Raw genomic sequence first — 27,099 nt, 5'->3', positions numbered from 1 at the left:
GAAAGAAAGTCATTTGTAATGTATCAAGTCAATGACTATGTAATCCCACTTACTTCTATGAGGGTAAAAGTGAGCAATCAAGCTGTATGTTGCAGAAGAAAACAGCATTAGCAAAATAACTTGAGGTCAAGAGAATAGGCCCAACCTTGTCCAGGCGCGGATAGGCCCAGATGGCCCTGTCCTTTGCCCAGGCATGGCCTGTGTGCATCCCATGCTGTGGAAGGAGTGCTGTTGCTACTGGAGGGCTCCACCCCCTGGCCTCAACGGGGTCACTGGGAATGCGGGGCTCCCTGGGACTCCGAGTCCCACCAGGAAGTTGCCAACAACAGGCATGGCCTGAGAACAATCCAGCACTGCATGAAGAGTGCTGGCATTCTGAGCGCTACTGGAGGGCTCCTCCCTCCTGCCTCAGCTGGGCTACTTGGAATGCAGTGCTCCCTGGGACACCGAGTCCCTCTGGGGAGTTGCCAACAACAGGCAGGGCCAGAGAACAGGTCCAGCGCTGCGGGAAGAGTGCTGGCACTCTGAGCGCTACTGGAGGGCTCCTCCCCCCTGCCTCAGCTGGGTCGCTTGGAATGCAGTGCTCCCTGGGATACCGAGTCCCACCAGGAAGTTGCCGACAACAGACACGGCCAGAGAACAGTCCTGAGCCGTGGCGAGAGTGCTGGCATTATGAGCGATACCGAAGGGCTCCCCCCTCCTGCCTCAGCTGGGTCGCTTGAAATGCGGTGCTCCCTAGGATTCTGAGTCCCACCAAGGAGCTGCTGACAAGAGGTGCGGCCAGAATACTGTGCCTCACTGCGGGAAGAGTGCTGGCTCTATGAGCGCTACTGGATGGCTCCCCCCCCTGCCTCAGCTGGGTCGCTTGGAATGCAGTGCTCCCTGGGACACGAGTCCCACCAGGGAGTTGCCGACAACAGACACGGCCAGAGAACAGTCCTGAGCCGCGGGAAGAGTGCTGGCATTATGAGAGATACCGAAGGGCTCCCCCCTCCTGCCTCAGCTGGGTCGCTTGAAATGCGGTGCTCCCTAGGATTCTGAGTCCCACCAAGGAGCTGCTGACAAGAGGTGCGGCCAGAGAACTGTGCCTCACTGCGGGAAGAGTGATGGCTCTATGAGCGCTACTGGATGGCTCCACCCTGCCTCAGCTGGGTCGCTTGGAATGTGGTGCTGTTGGGACGCCAAGTCTCACCAGGGAGTTGCCGACAACAGGCACAGCCAGAGAACAGTTTTTTACAGTCATTGTTCTCTGTCCAAGAAGACAGGGCGTCTCACACTTTTTTGGACCTTTCAGTGGTCTTTGACACTGTCTCCCACCCCATCCTCATCCACAGACTCCATGAAGCTAAGACCTACAGCACGGCTCTACTCCAGATCCATTCCTTCCTCTCTGGGTGCATGCAATCTGTGTGCCTAACTCCCTACCAGTTGGAAGCCACTGGGCTCATCTGTGTAGTACCCCGGGGTTCCTCCCTGAGCCCCACCCAGGGTGGGACTGGGACAGAAAAAAGGCCCAGGCTCCAAAATAAAAGTGACTCCCATTATCTAATCTGATAGTTAAAAAAGTGGTCCATATTCTTCAAATCGGGGTAGTTTTGCACATGTATAGACACACTGTATAAGTGCTTTGCAAAGTATGGATGGTTGCATAGATGTAAGCATGCGGCAGGCAATGTTTGCTTTAATATTAAGGTAATCAACAGTAAAAACAGGCACATCAGACCATAAAACAGGACCACAACAATCCAAAAAATGGCCACACATTGACCTGTTGAACCAGCCCTTCGGGGACTGGCTAATTGCCCTACTTGCCATTCCGACCCAATGACTACCCTGTTCAACACCTACACTGCCCTCTTGGCCTGCATCAACTGCTCCTCCGGATTCAGCATTAATTACATGGATTTCACCCAGATTCACATCTCCTTCTCACAAGACATACCCACCACATGATCCAACTTCACGAAGTGCATGTCCTCAGTAGCCGACTAGATGAGCAGGAATTGCCTCAAATTCAACTGCAACAAAACAGAAGTGGTAGTGTTGGGCAAAGGCACCTCACTCTGGTCACTGGCTTGGTAGCCTACAAGTTGGGACCAGCCCCCTCCCCACCAAAGCCCCCAGGGCCCTGGGCAATGTGATTGACAACTAAATCTCCATTTCCAACCAAGTCAACGCTGTCACATCAACATATTTCTACATCTTCAGAATGCTCCGAAAAATATTGAAATTGCTCCCACTCGACATCCACAAAACTGTGACGCAAGGACTTATTACCAGCAGATCCGATTGGGGCAACTCCCTTTATGTAGGCATCATGGCTCAGCTCTACAGCAGACACCAAGTGATGCCGCCAAACTCATATCAGCCTACTAGCCCGATCTCAAATGACCACACTACTGAGAGACCTCCAATGGCACCTGATCCAGAAACGTTCCCTCTTCAAACTTCTTACCCTCTCTTTCCAGGCTCTACACAACCTGGGCCCAGCCCACTTTACAACTGCCCTAATTCCAAATCCCTACCAAACACCTACTCTAGACTTGCCTACTTCTCACCCATGTCTCTGCATCTGGAGTGCCAAATCGGATGGATGTGCTTTCTCCTATTGAGAGAAATTGGGTAGTTGGTTAACTGGGGTGTGAGCCCAGGTCAAGCAGCAACCGCAGTCCTTGTCAGGGTGAGACGCAAACCAAACCTATATTGACCTCTGTTCAAACCTCTGGTAGCTTGAGACAGAGCATTCGGGCTTAACCTAGTGGCAATGTGTTAAGTATTTGTGCAACAGTTCAAACAGTAATAAAGTGGAAAACACCATACAAAAAAGATCCCACACCAAGCTACAAAAATAGAGTAAAATGTATTACATACAACAAGGCCAAAACAACAAAAATCCAATCAGTAGAACTGGAGATATTCACTTTTAAAGATGTTTAATGAAAAGAGCATCAAAAAGCACAAAGCGCTAACTGTGGTTACCTGGTTGCGCCAGACCAAGACAAAGCCAGGGGCCTAGTTAGGTCCGCTGAACAAAATACCTTAAATCCTGGGTTGCCGCGCATTGCCAGGAGCCGCACCAAAGACATGCCAAGCAACTGAAGCGTCGGTTCCAAGATGTGGCGTGGCTGAGGTGCGAGGACTTGCTTTGTCATCAAGGATCCCGTCAGCGGGACTTGCGATGCAAAGTCCAGCATCGAGGATGCGGCGTGCAGTCGGGGCGATGCAGCGGTACCCTAGAGCTGCGAGGCTGCGGTGCAGAGTCGAACATAGTTGTTAAGGCTGCCATCAACGAGGGATGTAAGGGCCTATGCCAAGGATGCTTCATGAAGTGGTGGTTCTGAAGGTTTCAAGTTGCAGAACAATGGGGGTCTTGGCAATGGATTTAATCCACACAACAGCATAAATGCGTCGGTTCAGCTCGGGGTTGCGCTGCACAGCAGAGAAGATGCGTCGGTCCTGCTGGATCCACAGAGGCTGGCAGAACACCTTAGGCCCACTTCCAAGGCTCCAGGACTGGAGTGGTACAACTTGGAAGGGCAGACTCACAGAAGGCAGAGTCCAAGTGCCGATGCAAGTTTGTTAGAAGCCTCCTGTGTCCCTGAGGCTTCAGATCAGAAGGCCAGCCAACTAGCCTTTCGAGTCACTCTGTGTTCCGGGTTCAAGAGATGCTGGCCTAGTCCTTCTCACCTAGGCAAAAGGGCAGCAGTTCATTAAGAGCAGCAGTCCTTTCAGCTGCACAGCAGTCCTTCTTCCTGGCAGGGTTTCCGCAGGCCCAGAAGTGTACTAAAGAGTTGGTGCCTGAGGTCCAGCATTTATTTACAGTTGTGCCTTTGAAGTGGGGAGAAGCTTCTAGAGGCATGCCTTTAAAGTACACAGGTGCCCTGATTTCCTGGCCCTGGTTTCAGACTAACTTCAGGGGCTATGCAGCCCTTTGTGTGGAGACAGCACACAGCCTGTCCAAGTGTAAGTGGGGCTGGGCCCAGCTCCTCCTACCCATCCTGCCAGCGATGGCCCATCCAGTCACACCTCAGCTCCCCATTGTGTGTGGCTGTCTAGGAGAAATGCACAAAGCCCAAATGTCAGCTACACCCAGTCATGTGAACCAGAGAAAGGCTGCAGGCACCAAATGGCTTGGCCAAGAAAATGGCAACTTTCTGAAAGCAGCATTTTCAGAATAGCAATTTAGAATCCAACTTCACCATAAGTTAGGATTTTAAATTGTGATTCCAGAGACGACAAACACGAACTGGTTACCTATTTCTATTTGGAAATTACACTTACAAAATGTAATAAGGTAATTCCAGTGTTATATTATGGGGGAGGTAGGCCTTGCAGTAGTGAAAAACAAATTTTAAGTTTTTCGTTGTTGTTGTATAAGCTTTATTCGACAGATAATGCCATAAAAGCTAATGAAAACTATTTTTAAAAGAATAATACAAGCAAGATAAGTATGACGTACAACAACATGAAACTCATATCGACAGAATACAACAGAATAGACTATCGAGCCCTCCACGCATAGTACGATTGTCACATTCAATTAGTTAAAAGTTAATACTCCACATGAAAATATACTTTATATACAATAAAAGTAGAATAAAATCTAGGTAAAATATCATTTTAGAAACAGTATTTATGATGTTGTAATTAATTGTTAATCTGCTGAAGAGTTTTGAGTTTACTAAAATAACAGCAGAAATTAACAGATAAAGGGCTTGTGCATATGGTCTAATTTTATAACTTGTCCAAATTCCCTTAGGGTCGTGCCGCAATTTCGTCGCAGACTCGTTCAAGTTAGTGCTATGCCACTCTTGACAGAGCTTTCCATCTGATAGGCCATGCCTGGCCGAGAAACTTTGCCACGCAACAAGCAAAAAGAGGTCTAGAATCAGACCTAAGGATGCGGAGGGCAGTCTGGTAATCCAGTGTACCCAGTTGCTGACAAATCAATTTTAGCCACTTGGCCCGTGAGGTATTATATGTCGGGCAGACATACATAACATGGGCAACACTTTCTAACAGAGCTCTGTAGCATGGGCAGTCTTTTAGTGTCTCATTGCATGCATGCCATTCCACGGTCATCTCGCAGACAGGAAGAGTTCCGAACCTAAAATGTATGTACAACATCCTGTCTCTAGGGACCTGGGTTATATCTAAAAAGGGCACTAGATATCTAGTTTTTTGTGTAGATAAAATTGTATTGTTAGTCTGCCACATTAGGTTTACAGCTTTCCCGTTGGTCCACCCATTCCAAATACATTTGTTTGAGCTCAATTTTCCATGGAGGTTCCTGCTTTTCCCAGTGAGCTTGGAGCCCTATAGCTGTCAACATTTTTCTAACATTAGAAATCCAGCCAATTTTGCGACCAGTATCTAACCGGATGATCTCAGTAAGAGCTTCTGCATAAGGGCGAAGCTCTGGGGTCCACCTGATACGGACCCAAAAAAAGCAGTGGGCGTAACATGGCTCCATCTCCGATTGACCGCCTACCCATATCCAACAATAGAGGTGTAAGAGGGACGGGCCCGATTCACAGAACTAACTTAAGACAAAATCCTAAACTTACTACCATTTTGGTATTCATAGAAGGCACTTACTCATTTTGGTATTCACAGAAGGAACTTACTCATTTCGGTATTCACAGAAGTTAGGAGTCCTAACTTTAGGACTCCTAAATGCCTTCTGTGAATACCGAAAGTCTTAAAGTTAGGATTTTTCTCAGTTTAGGAGTAGTAAAGTTAGGACTCCTAACTTTACTACTCCTAAACTGAGAAAAATCCTAAATTTAAGACTTTCGGTATTCACAGAAGGTATTTAGGAGTTCTAAAGTTAGGAGTCCTAACTTTACTACTCCTAAACTGAGAAAAATCCTAACTTTAAGACTTTCGGTATTCACAGAAGGCATTTAGGAGTCCTAAAGTTAGGAGTCCTAACTTTACTACTCCTAAACTGAGAAAAATCCTAACTTTAAGACTTTCGGTATTCACAGAAGGCATTTAGGAGTCCTAAAGTTAGGACTCCTAACTTTACTACTCCTAAACTGAGAAAAATCCTAACTTTAAGACTTTCGGTATTCACAGAAGCCATTTAGGAGTCCTAAAGTTAGGACTCCTAACTTCTGTGAATACCGAAATGAGTAAGTGCCTTCTGTGAAAACCAAAATGAGTAAGTGCCTTCTGTGAATACCAAAATGGTAGTAAGTTTAGGATTTTGTCTTAAGTTAGTTCTGTGAATCGGGCCCGTAGTTTTTGGGTAGCATCACCAGATCTCTAAGAAATTTGTGCCCTGGATCTGCAGAGATTATCGGTCATGTCAAATCCCCAAACCTCCGCTCTGTAAAGAGCAGAGCTGACTGCTTTAGCATCACAGACTTGGAGAACAGGGGCTACCGGCCTGGAGTGTGAAAAGCGATGTTCTTTCCCCAGCGCTCCAGCTACTCGTTTGTGCCCCAACAGCATCTTTGCTAGATGGGGCCTCCATGGCATTTTGTCAGAGTCTGACGCCTAAATTATTGAAGGTGTCTGCCCTTTCCAGGGATATCCCACCCAGCAAAGGACTACTCCTGTATGACTTGTGGCAGTTAAAGGTCATATATTTGGTTTTTGAACTATTAATGACCAACCCCGATTGTCACAAAAAAGTTGGAACCTGTTAAGTAGGCGCTGTAACCCGGCTAGTGTCTTATATTTTAGCAGGGTGTCGTCGGCGAACAACAGAGTTGGTACCTTATTTCCCCATAGAGTTGGTGAATCTGCTGGGTCTTCTTGGAGAAAGTTGACCACCCCATTCATATAAAGAGAGAATAGGTTGGGGGCTAGAATACAGCCCTGTCGAACTCCTCTATTGATAGGGATGCGTTCTGTTAGTTGTCCTTGCGCTCCCCAACTGACCTGGGTGAAATTGCCCTCATGCAGTCAGATCAGCAATTTGAGGACTAAAGGGGGAATGCCCACCTCACTAAGCGTCGACCACAACTTGTTTCTCACTATCAAGATAGGTAAAATTTAAAGGTAGATGTCCTACATTTTAAATGAATTGCACGCTGCCCTCTGGGCTGTCAGGGCCTACGCTATGGGTGATTTATATGTATCAAAAAGGAAGGATTTGACCTAGCAAAAGGTTTACTTTGCCAGATTGAAATGGCAGCTTAAAACTACACACACATGTTCTGCAATGGCACGCCTTAGACATTTTTAAGGTATTACTGACGTGGGAGGCATAACCAGTGCTGAAGGCTCACTAGTAGCATTTCAATTACAGGCCCTGGGCATATGTAGTGCCACTTTATTAGGGACTTTCAAGTAAACTAAATATGCCAATTGGGTATCAGTTAATGTAACCATGTTTTGGGGAAAAAGCAGAAGCACTTTAGCGCAGGGTAGCAGTGGTAGAGTGTGCAGAGCACTAACGCCAGCAAAAACAAAGTCAGCCAAACCCGGAGGTCTGAAGGCAAAAAGCTACGGGAAACCAACACCAAGGAAGCCAGATCTAACACCTACATTGCGCAAATGGTTAGACAGAGCTCCCCTTCCCCATCAGAGCAGCCAGCCCAGTCCTCAAATTCAGAAAGAAACTGAAAATCTGTCCCAGTCTGCACCTTCTCTGGCACCATGATAATTTCCCGGGTGATAAAAATGCAAATATTATAACAAACAACAATCAATGTGTTTGCCTTCAAAGGTAAGGGGGGGGGGGGGCAATAAGGATTTGTTTCAACATCAGCTTTTAATTACTGTCCGATCCGAGACCAGGAGGGAACCACCCCACTTAAAAGCCATGCTGACCATATAACCCTTTTGTCACTATCTCCCAACCTACTTATCCCTTTAAAAATCCTAAACGACTCACACATTCTCCCTTCCTTATACAGCAACCACACACACTGATTCCCCCTCCCATTGAAACACACACATACACAAAGCACAAACACAACCTTAAAAGGCCCTCCTAGTGAGCATTTCCAGTACTATACCTAACTAATACAGAACATAAACCCTTATGAATCAATGCCTTTTCCCCGATCCCTCTCTCCCATGACACAGATTAGGGCAAAATATATCGAACCCATAATCCTTAACACGAAACAGAAGATTAAGATTAAACCACTTAATAATATCACCTCCACATATAGTGCCACTTGTATCAATAGTAGAAATAGTGATTACCTAATTGCGACTTCCTGCGAATCGCAATTAGGTAATCGCTATTCCTAATGTATGAAACTCCATGAGTTTCATTTACCGATTCAGTGTTGGTCTCAAATCAACCTATCTCATTAATATTAATGAGGCAGGTCACAATTTGCGTCCCATTAGGAATCGCTAAAATCACAGGGAGTGTGGCCTGCTGGGGTCAGCAGACCACCATGTCTGTGATTGCTTTTAAATAAAGCAATCATTTTTTTAAATGCAGCCTGTTTTCCTTAAACAAAAATGGGTTGTGTTTAAGAAAGAAAAATGAAAAGTTTTATTTTCATTTTTCAAGAGCAGGCAGTGGTCACGTGAATCACCGCCATCTGCTCTTTAAAAACATTTTTACGAACATTCACAAATGGATAACGTTCACTTGGGGACCCCGTTACATTTGCAAATGGGTTACAGCCTACTTGAAGTAAGTGGTGAAATGCTAATGTTTTGCGACCATATTTTGGTTGCAAAACATTCCTACATACTGCTTTAATTCGGTATTAGAAAAGGGGCGGCCTAAACACGGCCCTTCCTAATACCGAATCGATATGTAGTCACAATTCCAAATTGCGATTCGGTAGCATGTTACCGAATCGCAAATTGGAATTCATACATACCAAAAGGCATTTTACCAGTCTGTGAATCGGGCCGTTAGCGACCTGTAAAATGCATGATACATATGGCCCATAGTGTCCTCTGTTCAACACAGGACTACAGACTGTATAAGCAACCCAGGAGTGCAGCTATCAATAGTGCAGCAGTTGCAGTGGCACCAGGGACCAGGTGCATTAGAGACCCACTAAAATCCAATTATGGCTCTATTTTATAACCGAACCAGTGGACAGGGGAGCCCATTTTTCTTGCTTGCACCGGGCCACTGGCAACCTTTCTGCGCCAATTGATCTACCAGTGTCATCTCCACCTAGAACAACAGATGTTAACACCTACCAGTGTCAACTTCATGTAGATCGACAGATGGTATGAGCTACCCATGTCACCTCCAAGTAGACCAACAGATAGTACGACATACCAAACTACTTGAAGTAGGTGGTTTAATGCGAATGTTTTGCAACCGTATTTCGATCGCAAAACATTTCTACATACCGCTACGAATCGGTATTAGGAAGGGGTGGCCTAAACACGCCCCTTCCTAATACCAAATCGGTATGTATTCACAATTCCAAATTGAGATTCGGTAACATGTTACTGAATCGCAAATTGGAATTCATACATACCAAAAGACATTTTACCAGTCACAAATGACCCGATTCTGCAGATCCGGCCGTTTGCGACCTGTAAAACGCATAATAAATATGGCCCATAGTGTCCTCTGTTCAACGCAGACCTACAGACTGTATAAGCAACCCAGGAGCGCAGTTATTGATAGTGTAGCAGGTGCAGTGGCACCGGGGACCAGCTGCATTAGAGACCCACTAAAATCCAATTATGGCTCTATTTTATTACCGAACAAGTTGACAGGGGAGCCCATTTTTCTTACTTGCATCGGGCCATTGGCAACCTTTCTGCGCCAATAGACTTATCAGTGTCACCTCCACCTAGAACAACAGATGTTAAGGTCTACCAGTGTCAGCTTCATGTCGATCAACAGATGGTGTGACCTACCCATATCACCTCCAAGTAGACCAACAGATAGTACGACATACCAAACTATCAGTGTCATCTCCACCATGCGGCCTGTGCTACAGTATGAGTCACTGTAACTTGTCAACTCTGCATCACTTGACAACAAACCCTCACTACATCCTGCCTGATTTTATACTACCCGCTCCCCTTTTTCCAGCTAAATGTTGTCCTTTCCCACTCCTTTTCTTTTGTTAACATCTGTCCCGGCCTCTGTTTGTTCCACTTCTGTCCATATTCCGAAGTTATGCAACTCTGTTAACCTTATTCACTAAGGGCCTCATGTAGGTAGCCAAATACCGGTCGGTAACGGCCGATTTTCGGTAATTATACCGTTACCGACCGGTATTTTGGCTATTGGTATGTAGGGGGTCAATTTCTGAAATCGGAATTTACCGAATCGGTAAAACTACCGAATCGGTAAAATTACCGAATCGGTAACGTTACCGATGTGGTAATTTTACCGATTCGGTAATTTTACCGAATCGGTAAATTCCGATTTCAGAAATGATATGTAGGGGGAGTGTGTGTGTGTGTTTAGGAGTCGGTATTTACCACCAACTTATAGTTGGTGGTAAATAATCAATGTATGTGTTTCTGCATTTCTACGCGCGTAGCAGTGTGCAATGTGGCATACATACATGCCCTTAGGGCATGTATGTGTGCCACATGTGTACACATGGCCGAATCAGGGGTGCAACAGGGTGTCAATGTGACACCCTGCCACCCTTGCATGTGTTCACCACATTACCGAATCGGTATTTACCGAATCGGTAATGAGGCATACCTTCCCATCAATGGGAAGGTATGCCTCATTACCGAATCGGTAAATACCGATTCGGTAATTACCGAATTGTAACGAATCGGTAAAAAATACCGACTCATTACCTACATACGAGTTACCACTTCTAAAATACCGATTCGGTATCGTTCGGTATTTTAGAAGTGGTAACTGGTATGCTACCTACATGAGGCCCTAAATGTTGACAAGAATATTTGGTAACACAATCCACACACTTGCTTTATGCTCACCCGTGATGCACTTTCACACCATAACCTCTCATCCATGAGATGCTGGCAAGTGATGGGTGCCGATACTCATTTTTGAGTACCAGGACATATTTTTCATCATCAGACTTTGACCCAGAGCAAGAATGAGAAAGGCAAACAAGGGAGGCAGGTGGTAGAGAAAGAGAAGGATGGAAAATGGTGACAAGGGGAGAAAGCTGATATTAGTTAGAACCTGCAGAGTTGATATAAAGAGAAAAAAAGTGTAGGTGGTAGACCCCAGAATTCAGCAGCAGGCTCTTAAGAAACGTTTTAGACCTCTGCACTTTTATATTTCTTAGTTATTAAACTGAGCACTGCTCTTGTACAGGACAGCCTTGCGACTGATAGTCAATGTGGCACCAACTTTGTCCCTGCTTCCCAACCTTTTAATAATTAAAAAGAAAAAGATCAGTAACAGATTTCTTGTAATATAATGTGCCTCAAAGACCTTTCTTACCAATTTCTTAAAAATGTTCCTACTCACAACTGCCATTTAAATGAATGGCTTCTTACCAGCGTGTATTGTACTTTCTACATCACTACTCTAAATCAATTAGTGTAATGTTACTGGTGTTAATATTTGATTATTTAGACTTTAAATTGTTTAATATATGCTTTATGTGTTTACTCCATGGGATCTTTGTAGAGCCATCTACCTTTGATCATTTTTTAGATCAAAGTCTACCAGACAGCACAGCTGTCTAGTTTGCTAAAGAAACTTGGGTACATTCAGAAAGGTGACCTAGGAATGTATTCCATCCATTGCTGACCATTGGCATTGTGGTTTGTAACTCACATTTTCTGGTTTTCTATTTGCTGGCTCTAAATTGTTTTAAGCCGTCCAGCCGGAGTTCATCCTTCCCATTGCCTAAACCTTGTTTAATGTATTCTTCCACAAACTCACTTCCTGTAAACAGGCCTTTAAATCTTGTTCTTCTTATCTTGTCACATTTACTGTGCAGTCATAGACAGAGGTCAAATGCTAAGATGTCTTCTAAGGGAGCTAGGTGTTTACATTTGTTTCTCTGACTTCATAGTAAGAGAATTTATGTGGCGATCCTGCTGAGTACCCATGTAAGTGGACAGGGTGTAGGATGTTTTTTTTGTTGTTGTAGGAAAGTGTGCCAGTGTTTCAGAATGTATCGGAATTAGTACAAATGAAGCACTTTTTTTATGTAATTTTGATGTGTGGAAACAAATATGTGAATATGATCAAAACATAGCAATACACTAGGTGAGGACAGTAAAACCATATTTCGGTGCAAATGTAATGGTCGTTTGAATTGAAAACGTGTTTTCTGTAATGGTAGTGGGCTACCACACCATGCATACTTCACACTACCCCACTTCACTCTATGCCACGCCACTTCATTCTGTGTCACTCCTCTCTACGACATGCCACTCCACTTTACGCCCCTCCTGTCCACACCACTTACCTCACGCCACTCTTCCTCACTCCAATCTACCCCACTCCACTCCGATTTACCCCAATCTACTCCACTCCAGTCTAACCCACTCCACGCAGTCTACCCCACTCCACTCCACTCTAACCCACCCTAATTTATGCCACCCCACTCCATTCAATTCCATGTCAATCTACCCTACTCCATTTCAGTCTGCCCCATCTCACTCCATTACGATCCAATGTACTCCACACTCCACTACAATCTACCCCACTCCACTCAATTTAGCTTAGTCAACCACAACCCAGTCTACCCCGCTCTACCCCAATCTACTGCACTCCACTCAAATCAACCCCACTCTGCTCCAATCTACACAGTCTACCCCATTTCACTCAAACCTACCCCAATCCAACCCAGCCCACTCCAGTCTACACCACTCCACTCTTCTCCACTCCAACCTACCCCAGTACACTTTACCCCACTCAACTTCAAACTGCACTGCAATCTATCCACTTCCTATCCACTCTAATCTACCCCACCTCACTCCAATGTATCCACTCCATCACAATCTACCCCACGCCAATCTACCCCACTCCACTCTACCACACTTGGATCCATCCAATCAACCCCACTCCAATCTACCACACTCCTCAAATCTATAACACTCCACTTCAATCTAACCCAATCCACCCCAACTCCAGTCTACTCACCCCACCCCAATCTACCTAACACCAATCTACCCCACCCCAATCTACCCCATCTACTCCACTCCAGTCGACCCCAATCTACCCCACCCCACTACAATCTACTACACACACTCTACTCCACTCCAATCTACCTCACTGCAATCATTCCTCTTCTGTTCCACTCCAGTCAGCCCCAATCCATTTCAATCTACCCCACTTCACACTAATCGACCCACTACACTACATTCCAATATCTACCCCCTCCACTCTTCCCCAATCTGTCTCACTCTACTCCAATCTCGACTCCACCCCAATCTATCCAACTCCACTCCAGTCTACCCCACTCCACTCTACCTACTCCAATCCAATCTACCCCACTCCAATCCACCCTGTCGACTCTGCCCTAATCTACCACTCTATTCCACTCTACCCAATCTATCCCACTCCACTCAAGTCTACCTCACTCCAGTCCAATCAAACCCAGTTCACCCAAATCCACCCCAAACTACCCTACTCCAATCTACCCTACTCCAAACTACCCCAATCTACCTCCACTCCTTTCCTTTCTACCCAACTATAGTCCACCCAACCTACCCCACTCCACTTCGCTCCACTCATCCTCAGACTACCCAAATTTATCCCATTCAACTCTACCCCAATATATCCCACTCCACTCTACCTCGGTCAACCCTACCCCACTCTAATCTACCCCAATCACTCCACTTTAAACTACCCCAATGTACTCTACTCCAGTCTACCACACTAAACCCAATATACTCTACTCCACTTCAATCTACCCCAATTCAATCTACCCCGCTCCAATCTACCACGCTAATCTACCCAACTACCCCACTCCAATCTACCTCACTCCAATCTACCCCACTCCAATCCATCCATCCCATTCTACTCCACTCTACCACCATTCCACTCTACGCCATTCTACCCCACCCCACTCTCCTCCATTAACTTTTAGCCACACTGATCAACAGCCACAATGGTAAACAAAATATGGCCAAAACACTTTGCCAAAGCCAAAAGCTCTCCCATAGGCGAGTTATATTGGTTTTGCCTATGTTTTCTTATTATCCTGCACCTCTATGTATGTCTGAGTTATGTGCAATCCAAAGAACAATCCACAACCCTTGTTCGAAAAGCAAGCATGGCTTGTGGAACACGTCTTGCAAGACCAGCTGCTCTCTGCTGTGTGGTGGCCCTCACCGGAACCGATCTATTAATGTTTGGGTGTGCGGCTTAGAGAGTGATAACTGCATAAGGAGTCTGACACACCCTGACTTCCCCTCAAACGTACACTCACTAGCATGACGGAAGTTCAGGCTTAATTAGTCGTTAAGGCTTAGAAGGGCATGCGCAGGTTCAAGCACCCATAACACGACTCCGTTCTTCTTGCAGGTTATTTCATTGTGGACACAGCAGACATCGTTCTGAATGGGCAGTCAAGAGCATCATGGGAGTTCCTACTTCACCACGTGCTGGTAAGCATGATCAATATTTTAAGCACAGTGGCGGTGTGTGAACCTTTATCCATTTAGTAGATCACAGTCATCAAGAGTGGGTAGAGCTGATTAGATTATAAAACACAGTGCATAATACCGGGGCCTCTTTAGCATAGAGGCAGTCTGGGGCCTGGAGGATTCCTAGCAGCTTGGTGCCAAAAAAAAGCTGGCAGGGCAGGGTTAGAGAGCTGAGTGTCAGAACATGTCCGACATTTGATTCAGCAGACCGCCTCCTCCTCCTCTCTCGCCAACCTTTCTGAGACAACGGTCTGTGGAAATTCCGTTTGCTTATTGCCCGGAAGGCACCTGTTTTAAGCTTCCCTAGTTAAGCACTGTCTTCGGCAAGTGTGGTATACATGGAAACAGAACACAGCTGCCTACCAGCTCTCTCCCTGACCCTTAAGAGCTTCAGAACCACGAATAGCTGGAAACTAGTGTCTCCCTGACGATAGCTCAAATGATTGACAAGCAGGGCCGGACTAGGAACCCAAAGCAGCCCTGGCACATTTTTTAGACCTTCCCCCAGTGTGAAGTACTGCTGCTTTTGTTACTGGGGGCCGAATAGTGCTTAATTTGTGCCAGTGGCACTTATTTGTCTAGACCTAAGTGCCAACTTACATCGACGACTGCACAATGTATGTCACAAAAATATAATGGACTGTATATTCTGTCTCCACTCTCCCCCGTAAATAGTGCTTAGCCAATAATAAACCCATGCCTGCCCTTCAGTCAGTGCTGCCGGTGGGCGTGCCACTGATTGGGCTGAAATTAGTCCTGACTGGGTCTGCACTGCGGCAGCGTGCGTAACCTTTTTTCAAATTCCACGCACCAGCCAGCTCTGCCCGGCAATTCAGCCCGCCATATCCTCATTCATGAGGCACACACATTCACGAGTCATGGCGCATGCACCCGCAGTTCTGCATGACGCCACTCTTATTTGAAGCAGCGTGTCGAGGAGCAGTGTGCAGCAGCAGGCCTCTAAAGGCAGTAACCTTAAAAGTAACCCAGTAAGTATGAAACAAATGCTGCTTTTTCTGGAGCGCTGTCACTGTGATGGTTGCAGTGTAAAAAACTTGGTATGAATGAATGTAATGTACAAACTCCCCCAAGTCCGACTTCGAGGCGTAGGAGGATGGCGATGGGCCGGGAGCTCTCCCTCTGTCTGAAGCAGCAAGTCCGGTCAGGTTTTTCGGCTCGGGCGGGTTTGTCCTTGGTGCGGGGCTTCGGAGTTGCCAATGCCTGCTGTTACTTCAGCAACATCACCAAGCTGAGCTCTTGCCCACCCCAACGGATACTGCAGTAAAGTTGTTGTTCCGGGTGGTTAGCGGGGGAGGAGGGGGATGGGGCGGAGAGAAGGGGAGAGACAGTATTATTGCTAAGATAGAGGCAGCACCGAATAAACAAAATTAAGGACGGGGCAGAAGAATTAAATCCAGCGCGAGGCAAATCCACTAATATTTCAGAGAGGCGAATTGTTCCATCACTTTTCAGTTTCCTGCAGGAGTGTGTTTTACTTGGGGCTGAGATAGAGAGGCTTAGAGGCAGCACCTTCAGCCCAATCTCGTTACCGTACGTGATTCTCGGTTTGATAAGTTTGAGGCCGATCCAAGGATTCTATCTCGTATTTCCCCGTTTGATCAGAATACACTTTACAAGAGCTGAGCAAGTCGCTGAAAGCTGGTACTTTCCTCTGACTCAGCTTGAGGCACTCTTGGAGCATCGAACCCAAAATGAGCTTAACTTTCATTTTGCTTCTGCGTGTCACCAACGCTAAATCCTTACACACAAAGAATTAAAAACAGAGCCGTTACCTTTGATGCAAAGAAAAGTAAAGAGAAAGAAATACCCATCTGGGGCCATATGTAGGTGGGCTAATACCGGTCGGTAACGGCCGAAAATCGGTAAATTTTCCGTTACCGACCGGTATTTAGCCCTTTGAGATGTAGGAGGCTGGATTGAAGGATTCGGTAATTTACCGATTCGGTATTTTAAGAAATCGGTAAAATACCGGATCAGTAAATTACTGAGGGGCACATGCATCAACAATGCCATTTGCGATTCCTTATTAGCGAAAAATAAGGAATCGCTAATAAGGAATAGCAAAAGGCTATGCATGTAGGAATCGCTATTCAAATAGCGATTCCTTAACTTTCCTTAATTGCTACTAGCAAATTGCGAGTAGCAATTAAGGAATGCCATCCCAATCATTCCTATGGGCCTCCAGGCCCATAGGAATGAATTGGAGATTGCATGAGCAAATAGCGAGTACCAGTAGGTTCTCGCAAATTGCTCATGCAATTTCAAGGGTGCAAGGGAGTCAAAATGACACCCTATTGCACCCCTGAAATTGATATGTGCACATATGTTGCACACACACATGCTCTAAGGGCATGTGTGTGCGCAACATGACACTTTGAAAAATGCACAAAAGTGCATTTTTCAAACTTTTAGCAAATTACCATGCAATTCATCTTCATGGTAATTTGCTCCCCCTATTAGCGAATTCGCTAATTTTTTAACTTTCATGCATTGCATTTAAGGAATCCCAAATTGAGATTCCTTAAATTAAGGAATCTCAATTTGGGATTCCTTAAATGCTATCGCTATTTAAGGAATCGCTATTTAAGGATTCCTTAAATAGCAATTTTTGCTTTTGGGTTGATGCATTGGGATTGGGTATTTTTAACTCAATACCGGGAGCTATTAGCGAATCGGTATTTTACCGACTGGATTTTGGCTTGATGCATGAGGCTGTGAATCCTTAAATCCTATGTAGGGAGCACTCAAGTGAGTGCATTTTTGGTTTAAGGATTCGTTATTTACCACCAACTACAAGTTGATGGTAAATACCGAATACCTTTTCAAAAGCAATTTTGTGCTTTTTTAAAAGTGCCATGTGGCAGACATAGGGCATGTATGTGCACCACATGTGCACACATGCACGAGTCAGGGGTGCAACAGGGTGTCAATGTGACACCCTGCCACCCTTGAATATGCTCCCCCTATTACCGATTCGGTATTTACCGAATCGGTAATAGTGAATGGCTTCCCATTCATACCTATGGGCCTCCAGGCCCATAGGAACGAATGAGAAGGTATTCCTTATTACAGATTCGGTAAATACTGAATTAGCAATAACGAATATTACCGAATCGGTAAAATTTACCGATTGTTTACCTACATTCTATTTACCGATTCTTAAATACCAAATTGGTAAAATTCGGTATTTAGGAATCGGTAAATAGAAATTACCTACATATGGCCCCTAGTGTTGCCCAATGTCAAGTACTATGTGATGGGAGTTAAGTTGCGTGACCGGCCCTCGCAGGAGTCAGTTGTTTCGGACTGCATTAGTGTAGTGTTATTGCCTCATGACTGGAGTCAGTGTTGTATCAGTCATGGGCAACCAATTCTGTGGGGCACAAGTCCTCGGGTACCAGCAATATTTCAGCTACTGGGCTTATAAAAGTACACCAAACCCCAGGTTCTTCAAGGCTATAGAAGTGAGGACAGTGAGACTTTGATAGCAGTTCAGAACAGATAGTCGCTGCAGCTATACAACGTGACTACAGAAAAAGTTGAGATTGCAGTTGTATTATGACACAGGGTTCACACACCAAGGGTGTTTTTATTGTAATGGGTAGTAAAGTTTTGAACATGCTCTATTGTTTTGGAGAACTGTGAATGTCTACCCATTATCTCTGGAATTCGAACATCTGCGCATGAAATGCAGGCACTGACATTTCACTGCTCAATTGATACATCTTTGATTGCTTAAAAAAAAATCACAAACTGAAACTTGAGTTTTTTAAAACTGTTTGACACATTCATTGTCTTGTCCAACACATTCAGCCCAGTCATGGCTTTTCAGGCACCTAAGAGATACGCAGTGGGAGTTGTAGATTTTTTAAAACCTTCAACAAAGCGACTGCTAATCCCAAAATGAAATATTTTGCTGGCTAGAAATCCAACACTGTCTGAAGGACTTACACTTGACGTAAGATTACTTGAAAGCTGTATTTGTAATGTAGTAAGTGTTCTAGGCCATTTACATTCTTACTTCTTGATCCCCATATACAAACAAATAAAAATCTAGTTCACCTATTTGATGGAAGTGTAATATTCAACTCTCATCATGCATGAAAACCAGCAAAAAAGCCATTTGTTTGGATTAGTGTATAGAGGAAAGTTTTTACCAAGCTTCACTAACTGGTATGCCAGGGGTAGCAGCAGGGCAAGTATTTTTAAAACACACGCAGATTGAAAAAAGAGAAGTGCCGGTGGCAATGTGCATGAGAGTCAGAGTTTGAGAAAATCTGAGTGTGAGAGAGCATGTGAGAGTGGATGAGAATTTGAGCATATGTGAGTGTGTGTGCACACAATGTGTGTGTGTGTTGATGTGAGGAGAGCAGGGTGTGAGTTTTATGCTTGGGATTGTATTCCTGGCCCTGGCATACTGGAGATAATTCTTGGCTAATGGGCAAGCGCACCCTTGGCATATGGATACTTATCCTGGCATATTTTATATATAATTTTTGGTAGGTGGGGAAACCCATGGCAACATGCTGGTTTGACATATCGAAGTAATTCTTGGCATAGGAGAGGGCACCCATAGCATAGGGGCACACAAGTCAAATTCTGGTCCTTGCATACCAGAGGTAATATTTAACTATGAGGCGCCTATGGTGCATTAGGGATAGGTATGTATACGACAACACAAAGCACCTTTGGCCATACCCCAGTATTGTCCTTTCCCCAAATCTGCACATAGAGCACTGGAATATTTCACGTGACCATTTTCAGTGCACTAGTCATTTCAGGGAATTTATTCCTAAATTGTGTTTTAAATGCACTTATGATTTAATCTTTTTCAAACTTTTCACGGGGCGGGGAAGCTCCTATTAAAACCTTACTTGAGAAAGGCTCCCTTGCTTAAATTCAGATCAGATATTACATCTGGCATTCAGCAGTGCCAGTTGAGGATGTGGGTAGAGCCAATAGAGGAAGTGGACGAGCCAATGGAGAAAGTGGTGGAGCGGTGGAAAGTGGGTGTGGCCTCCGACAAACATATGAGCACCTGCACTTCATATTTTACAAATTAAGCACTATTGCAGCACTGGTGCTAAACCGGTCCCCAGCACAAAACCGTCTCCCGCCTCTGCAAAACCCGCCCCTACCCTTCCAGTCTCCCAGGAAAATGCCCGATGCCCATTATGGCCAGTCCAGGGTCAGCTAGGTAAGACGAGCACTCGGGCAATGGCCGAGGGGCCAGTATCCGAGTTCCAGCTGTGGGCTGCTTTTTTGGGCAGCCCGAGGGGCCGATTTGGGCGGTGTCTGTGTTGTTCGGATGCTGCCACTAGCCCAGTGGGTGCCTGAGTGGCCTTTCTGGAGGCAGATGGGTGTCCATTACCTCTCTTTTATCAACGGGAAGAGGTGTCATTATCTTTCTCTTGCTGGGCCGGCCCATTAATTTGTGCATATTGAGTGGGGGAGGGGTCCTGAGCATACTTGTTTTCAGGTGTGTTTCACCATGTGAACTAATCCGTGCATTTTGTTTTTTTGAGTAAAGTTAAGAAAACATACCTCTGTCAGAGACACTTCCCCCCCCCCCTTCTTTTTATAAAACTTTATTGAAGCAGTGTTTTGCGGAAAGGCAATATTAAAATGTAGGCCACTTTTTTTGAGCGTGTGCAGGCCGATTTTTAATCCCAATCCAACCCTATGCCAGTCTGCCCTGTTGACAAGCCTATCACCTAGGTATCCACTTGTGGCAGACCTTGTCAGTGCTTCGTAGGTGAAGGCAAATAGACCGGGGAATGGAAAAAAATTGTTCGAAGTTAAATGATTAACAGAGGCCTGTGGCGATCTGTCCTGGGAATCAGGCCTGGTTGAGCCAAAGTTTCTGACACATTCGACCATCGCATTTTGTGAGCACCCCTGCAGAAGGCTCCTGTGTTCTCACTCACCTGTGATTCTTCCTTTATTTCTGGAGGGAAGGGTAAAAACTGGTGGACTCTACCCTTCTGAGGACTAATGGCAGTGACGCAAATGGGACTGGATGAGTTGGTGAGACCATATACCACCAACTCCATCTGATATGTTCTGATGTCCCAAGGGCTATGTGATCTGGATGTAAGAACCACACATAGTTCTTGATACCATATACAGGAAGAAACTTAAAGAACTAATGTGATGTGGGCAATGCCACAGCTTGATGTCCTTTATAGTGGCATCTTCTGATGTACTAGTTCATGGGCTGTTTTTCAGTTTGTCTGTTTCCTATGGGGCAGTTTGAGGTAGGCATTATAAAGGCTGAACCAGGAGACCAACTCACCACCAAGGAAGCTTTTTTCACAGATTCTTGGACAGCTGCAGAGCACGATGAGACATTTGGGAGTTTTGAAGCATCCTTTGAGTGGTTGGCTGCAGGTGAGAGAATAATATCTCTCAAGAGCAGCAGTAGATTTGATTTTCTGCAGGAAAGCAAAGGTGGTCTCTTTTTGAAAGTTATTCCGGGGTTGGAGGGGTCATCGCAAAGGTGGGATCAACTGAAGGGAAAGTCATTTCTGGTGGGTGTAGATGGAGCTTCCATTTAGTGGTGCAGGAAAGATAATTTCAAGAGAGAATGTAAGGATATCCTTCTAGAGGAGGGGAAGCAACTTATGTTCTCAGGTGACGTTGTTGAGTCAACTTCTGGGGTAGAGAGGCAGAGTCTCTAAAGGTAAAGGGAATGCCTTTTTGGAGGAGTGGGGGAAGAAGAGGCCACCTTTTTAGGTAAGGTTGAGTCTATATAAGGATTGATGGTGATGAGGACATCAGCTTTGAGTGAAGGAAAGGTAATTTCTGGGGAGGGGGAGTTAATATTCGAGTGTGAAAGTAATGTTAATTTGGTCGATGTGGAGGGGGCCATCATTGGTGGGTGAAGAGGATGATAAGTCTTGGGTAGGAGGGTGCACACTCACAGTGAGTAAAGACAAGGCTCACTTGGTATTTGTGGTGGAGGCCATCTCTTTCTGGTAGTGTAGGGAAGGTCATATTTGGGGAAGGAAGTGATCCCCATTTTCAGGTGGGCTTAATAGGAGGTCTATTGTGGGAGTGATGTGAGGTGAAGAATGGGTGACTATTGGAGTGAAAACGAAGCCATCTGTGGGGCTAAAGCAGAGACCAGCTTTGTGAGCAAAGCGAAGACCATCCCAAGGTAGGATATAGAAGGGGCATATGCGCTGAGAGGCTGTCTCTGAAGGCAGGGCTCAAAGGAGAGACAATGTATGATGTGAGCCGCCTCAAATGGGGGGCACCAGGGAAGTTGTTAAGAATTTAATTAATTAGGGAGGAGGTAGAACCACATGCAGAAAATAGATGCATTTGTGTGGGTGAAGGGGTCCCATTTGGGCAGTTTCTCTTTGTAGGTTATCCCTTGAGGAGATCATATAAGAGGTAACAGAAGAACATTTCTAGGGTGGGATGGACCTTAGTCTTTGGAGGTGACGGGAAGGCCATATCTAAAAGGGAGCGTCTGACGGGGACACTCTTGGGATGAAAGGATTTCAATTACTGGGAGGAAAAAGCTTCATTTGGGGTCAATGGTGGCATTTTTTAGGTGAAAAGGGAGGTCATTTTAGAGTGGGTGAAGTGGACTATCTTATAAATGGGGGTTAAAAGAGAGACTCACCTCTGGGCGTTTGTGGTCGGTGGACATTTTGGAGGGTGAAGGGAAACCCATGCCTGCTCTCCAACAAATGAGTCCTTCTCTGATTGTGGATAAAGTAAAAGTCACTTAATGGGCGAATCAATGAGAGGATATTTCTGGGTATGAAGATGCCTTCTCTGTAAAGTCTTGTGGGCCTCGGGCTTTTATTAACAAATTAGGGCCTGAAGATGCCAAACTCCTAAACCACATGTTACACGTTTGACGGTTTTGCTTACTGTTTGTTGCATTGTCACCCCTAGATTATCTGCCTGAGATATGGCAACACTTGTATACTTCGGGTGCTTTGTATCACCACTACAGGAGTTCCACATCATCAACAATTATACAAAGACCATTGCAGAACAAAAATTATTACACAGTGAAACCCCATGGCGACCGATCTTTCAGTGCACAAAGCACTTTGCTTGTAGGGCTTGGCAGGAAGTCGCTTCCTGTTGAGTAAGGGCCAGGGTAAACCGCAACACCAGAGGCTGGCATGAGGTGCTAGGCACCGCCCTTCGTGTGGGGTGGGCTGATTCTGTATGGGCAACTTTGAAGACTGGGCTCAGGGTTGGGCACAGGATTCATCCAGAAAATATGTGCTCACCCTTAACAACCACAAATACCGTAGCCTCTCTCTCCGACTCCTGTTTGTGGACAGGTTTAAACAGCAGTGCATTGCACTGCATGTGCAAGTGTCTATTGCAGAAGCGGCTCAGCATTTTGAGACGCCACAAATATATTTATCCTTTTTAGGTCTCGGCCTGGTGAAAGCAGCGCATGAGCTGCTCTGCCATGCAGAGACTTCTTGGAATTGATACGATTCCAGAAGCCTCGTCCCAGCTCAGCCTTAGGTTTTGATTCGTGCGCGTCGTTTTGCGTCACAAATTATGCCAAAGGCAGTGCAATGATTCCACCAAAGGCGTGTCACTCGCTGATTGTTGCCACCCTGTCTCCTTTTATCCACGCCCTGCGGGATTGGATCTTTTGCTGGCGGCAGTTCACACACTCCTTTAATTATTAGCTACTGCACTTCTTTCCCCATTCGTGAATGAGACCGCTTGTAGAGCGCAGCAGCTACTTTAGAAAGAAGTGTCCCGGCGTTAGCATTTTTTCTCCCAGGAAATGTATATATACACATTTGTGAACTTGAGGGTGCGTTGTTTGGAAGGGTAGGGTTTCGTCTCATGCATTCACAGTGGCACCGATGGGGGGGGGGGTTAAGGAAGGGTGAGGCCGCCTAATGGTGAAACCGGAGCTTCTTTGAGCTGTAGTGGCACCGTGACAATGGCCAGGTCTAGACCATTCCATTCTAGTCTTCATGAGCACAGGTTAAGCGCTCAATATAACACTCTTGCACGAATATACACATACCTGGGTCCTGGGAGCACCAGGGGAGTGCTGGCTGTTTGTGCCTCCGCCCCTGCCCTGCCTCGCACCTCTTTTGCAGCTCTGATAAAGCCCGTCACTAGCAAGAGGGAGGAGCTGAGCTCTGTTCTGCGCCTGAGTCTGAGTGAAACCCTAACCCCACTCTCTGGCCTCCTCGAGCGTCGGTGAGGAGTGCAGCGTCTCTCCTCCGGTGAAAGCAGCTGCCTGCCTGGCCGGCTGCTCGGCGGGGCAGTCTCGGCCTTTGAGCGGCTCCTCAGAGGGGACAGGCCCCTTCTTGGTGTGCACATGGGTGAGGAGTAGGAATCCAGCTCTGCTTTGGAGCAGTGATTGAGAAGGAGGTTTACACACTCTGCTGTCTCTTGGTAGCCATGCGCTCTGGGGCGAGTAGGGAGACAGAGACTGAGCTCTGCTCCTGGGTGAATGACGGGTCGGAGCCAGGGCTGGCTCTTTAACAGGGAGTGAGCAGTAGGCGCTCTGCTCGGAGTCACAACACGCAGGGAGAAAGCCAAACTTTGCTCTGGTGCATTGAGGGAAAAGTAGGAGCAAAGCATAGCTCTGCACACTGCACAGTGAGTTATTGTCTATGAACCCAGTCTCTGATTTGCGAGTGCTGAATGAAGATTGTAGCGGGGCAGGGCCATCACAGGGAAGAGTCAGGGCAGCATTATCCATCCGCCCCCGCGCTTTTCCATAGTCACTTGCTTCAAAATCTAATTATAGATTTATAAAGGTGGGGCGTAATTTGTGTACTATTAATGATGAGGGAGCTCAAATACCACTAGAGGGCAGCAGATGCTGTATAAAATCTAGGATGATTTTTTCATACTTTGAGTCAGGTGCTCGTGCCACTAGACAAACGTAAGAAGAGGGCCCCACAGATTTTTTTACCTGGATCCTTAAAAACCTAAAGACAAGACTTCAACAAATAAGAAGTAGCAGCCCGCGGTCTGACTGAAATAGCGAGCGAGGGACAGGAGGCTGAACTCTGCTCAGGGGCACGGAGTAAAAGTCTGGAGTCTATTAGCTATTCAGACCTGCTCTGAACCACGTGGGCAGGGGGCCAGGGCTGCACATTCCGAAATTGTGCCCCCTGGAACGGGAGAAACATCTGCTGTTATCGCGATATCTCCAATTGTAATACCTGAAACTAGGCATAACGTGGTAACACCACACTGGCAAAACACCGCATCCCCTTGGGGCGGAGTTACCAGCGGCACACAGTGAGCTACAGTGGGGTCAGGCCCCCTGAATCTGTTTACTATTTGGGGCACTCCACAAACAACTCTTTGTTGATGGATGGGTTGATGCAAAGTTGAGTATCAAACTTAATTGTGTCATTTCTAGAACTCAGAATCCGTCCAGGCTAGGAGCCCGGCTGGCATCTCTCTTACTTTCTCTCTCCCTTCCCTCTCTCTCTCTGCAACTGCCCTCTTTCTGCCTTTTCTCTCTCTCTCGGTCTCTCTCTCCCTCTCGTTCTCTCTCTCCCTCTCTTTCTCTCTCTCTCGCTCCCTCTCTCTTTTTCATTCTATATCTCCTTCTTTATCTCTCCCTCTTTCTCTTCTCCTCTCCCTCTCACTTTCTCTCTCTTGCTCTTGCTCTCACTCTCTCTTCCTCTTTCTCCCTCTCTTCCCCCTCTCTTTATCTTTCTCTTTCTCTCTCCGCTCTGTCTCTATTTCTTTCTCTCTCTCACCGTCTCCATTTTTTCTCTTTCTCCCTCTCTCTTCCCCCTCTCTCTCTCACTCTCTCTCGCTCCCTCTGTCTTTCATTCTATATCTCCTTCTTTATCTCTCCCTCTTTCTCTTTTTCTCTCCCTCTCACTTTCTCTCTCTCTTGCTCTCTTTCTCACTCTCTCTCTCCGTCCCCCGTCTGTGTCCCTCTCTCTCTTCCTCTTTCTCCCTCTCTTCCCCCTCTCTCTGTCTCTTTTTCTTTCTCTCTCCTCTGCCTCTATTTCTTTCTCTGTCTCCCGTCTCTATTTCTTTCTCTCTCTCCCGTCTACATTTCTTGCTCTCTTTCTCCCTTTCTCTCTCTCTCTCTCTTTCTCCCTCTCTCTCTCTCTCTCTCTCTCTCTCTCTCTCATTCTCTCTCTCTCTTCCTCTGTTTCTCTCTCTCTATATGTGTTTATCTCTCTCTTTCTCTCTTTCTCTGTTTTTCTCTCTCTGTCTCTCTGTGTTTCTCTCTCTCTTGCTCTCCCTCTTTTGCTCTCTTTTGCGGTCTCTATCTTCCTCTCTCTCTTTTGATGTCTCTCTCTTCCTCTCTCTCTCTTTTGCTGTCTCTCTCTTTCTTTCTCTCTTTCACCCAATCTCTTTCTTTCTCTATCTCTTTCACCCACTCTCTTTATTTCACTCTTACTCTCACGCTTCCTCCTGCTGAAATGCAGAACACGGGGAGGATGAGCACAGGTCAGATAGCTCCGAACTGCCCTGTTTGGCCTCAGCCCCTCTCCCTCCATGAAGGCTGTGGGGGCTTCTTCCTCCTCGGCTAGGGTGTATGTCCCAGGGAGTGTAACATACAACAACACACCTCCCCAGCCAGAGTCTATTCCAACCACTCATTGAAGACTCTTTCCGGTTCTGGGCTTTCCTGTCACAACTGACTTAGAAATGGTCCCTATTCGACCCTATACTCATGTCTTCAGCAGAGAAAACACTGATTGATTTTTAGGTCTCAGCCTGGCGAAAGCAGCGCTTGCGCTGCCTCGCCATGCAGAGGGCTTCTTGGAATCAATACGGATTATGAAGCCGTGTTTCAGCTCAGCCTGCAGTTTTCATTCGTGCGCGTCGTTTGGCGAGGCTACCTACCCCTTACCGGAGAGCCCACGTATGAGACTGTATTTAGCACAAGAGTTTCACATGTATGGCACCGCCCCTAACTCCTTTGGAGACCTCATCTCCAGACTTTCTTCGTGACAGTGGAATCCCCTCTAATTCTCAGATGTGAACAGCATGGGACTTGCCTCAATTTGGGACCTTCATGCCACAGCTTTAGATCATCAGCGCGCAACTTAGCCTCCCCAAGTTGATGCGCTTAAACTTTTTTTATTCATTGCTTCTCTTTTCAACCTCGTTGTTCGTGTTTCACGTTCCTGACTTATATTTGAAAACTAAGTTGTGTGTCCCGTATATCATGTAGAATATGCGTTCAGGACCTGGACCCTGTAACCGTGACCAATAGGAACAAGCATTAAAAATGCAATAGGTCTCGCCTTTCATAAAGTTAAAGCCATTTGCTTTGCTATACAACACCATTAGCAAAGCAAATGGCTTTAACTTAATCAAAGGCGAGACCTATTGCATTCTTAATGCTTGTTTTTCTCAGAAAGAGATACTCCATTGTTACTTGGTGTTTGTATAGGGCGCAATCTGCTATGAGTATAGCATTGCAGTGCTCTTCCGAAGTCCGGGGATGTGCTTCCGGTACACACGAGTTTTATTCGGTTTGTGAAGATGTTCGGTCAATAGAGCAAGTGAGATTGAAACTTTGCTGACTGGTTGTGTAAGCATTGATGCCCTGTGAGTCGACGCCCATGGAGATATCCACAC

The 27,099-nt window shown here is 46.0% G+C and overlaps 1 protein-coding gene across 1 annotated transcript in view; it reads left to right on the top strand.

Annotated features, from left to right (window-relative positions):
* The window catches only part of LOC146858311 (TLC domain-containing protein 1-like), a 58,112-nt gene that overhangs the window by 17,806 nt on the left and 13,207 nt on the right, over positions 1-27,099 (top strand). Inside the window, exon 3 of the mRNA XM_085649138.1 lies at positions 14,378-14,460. Within this exon, the coding sequence (XP_085505264.1) occupies positions 14,378-14,460 (83 nt within the window). The remainder of the gene's footprint in view (positions 1-14,377; positions 14,461-27,099) is intronic.

The sequence above is a fragment of the Triturus cristatus genome, chromosome 3_2 (assembly GCF_964204655.1).
Source record: "Triturus cristatus chromosome 3_2, aTriCri1.1, whole genome shotgun sequence".
Classification (NCBI taxonomy): Eukaryota; Metazoa; Chordata; class Amphibia; order Caudata; family Salamandridae; genus Triturus; species Triturus cristatus.
The sequence above is the reverse complement of the archived record's forward strand: the minus strand, read 5'-3'. Positions and strand labels throughout refer to the sequence as shown.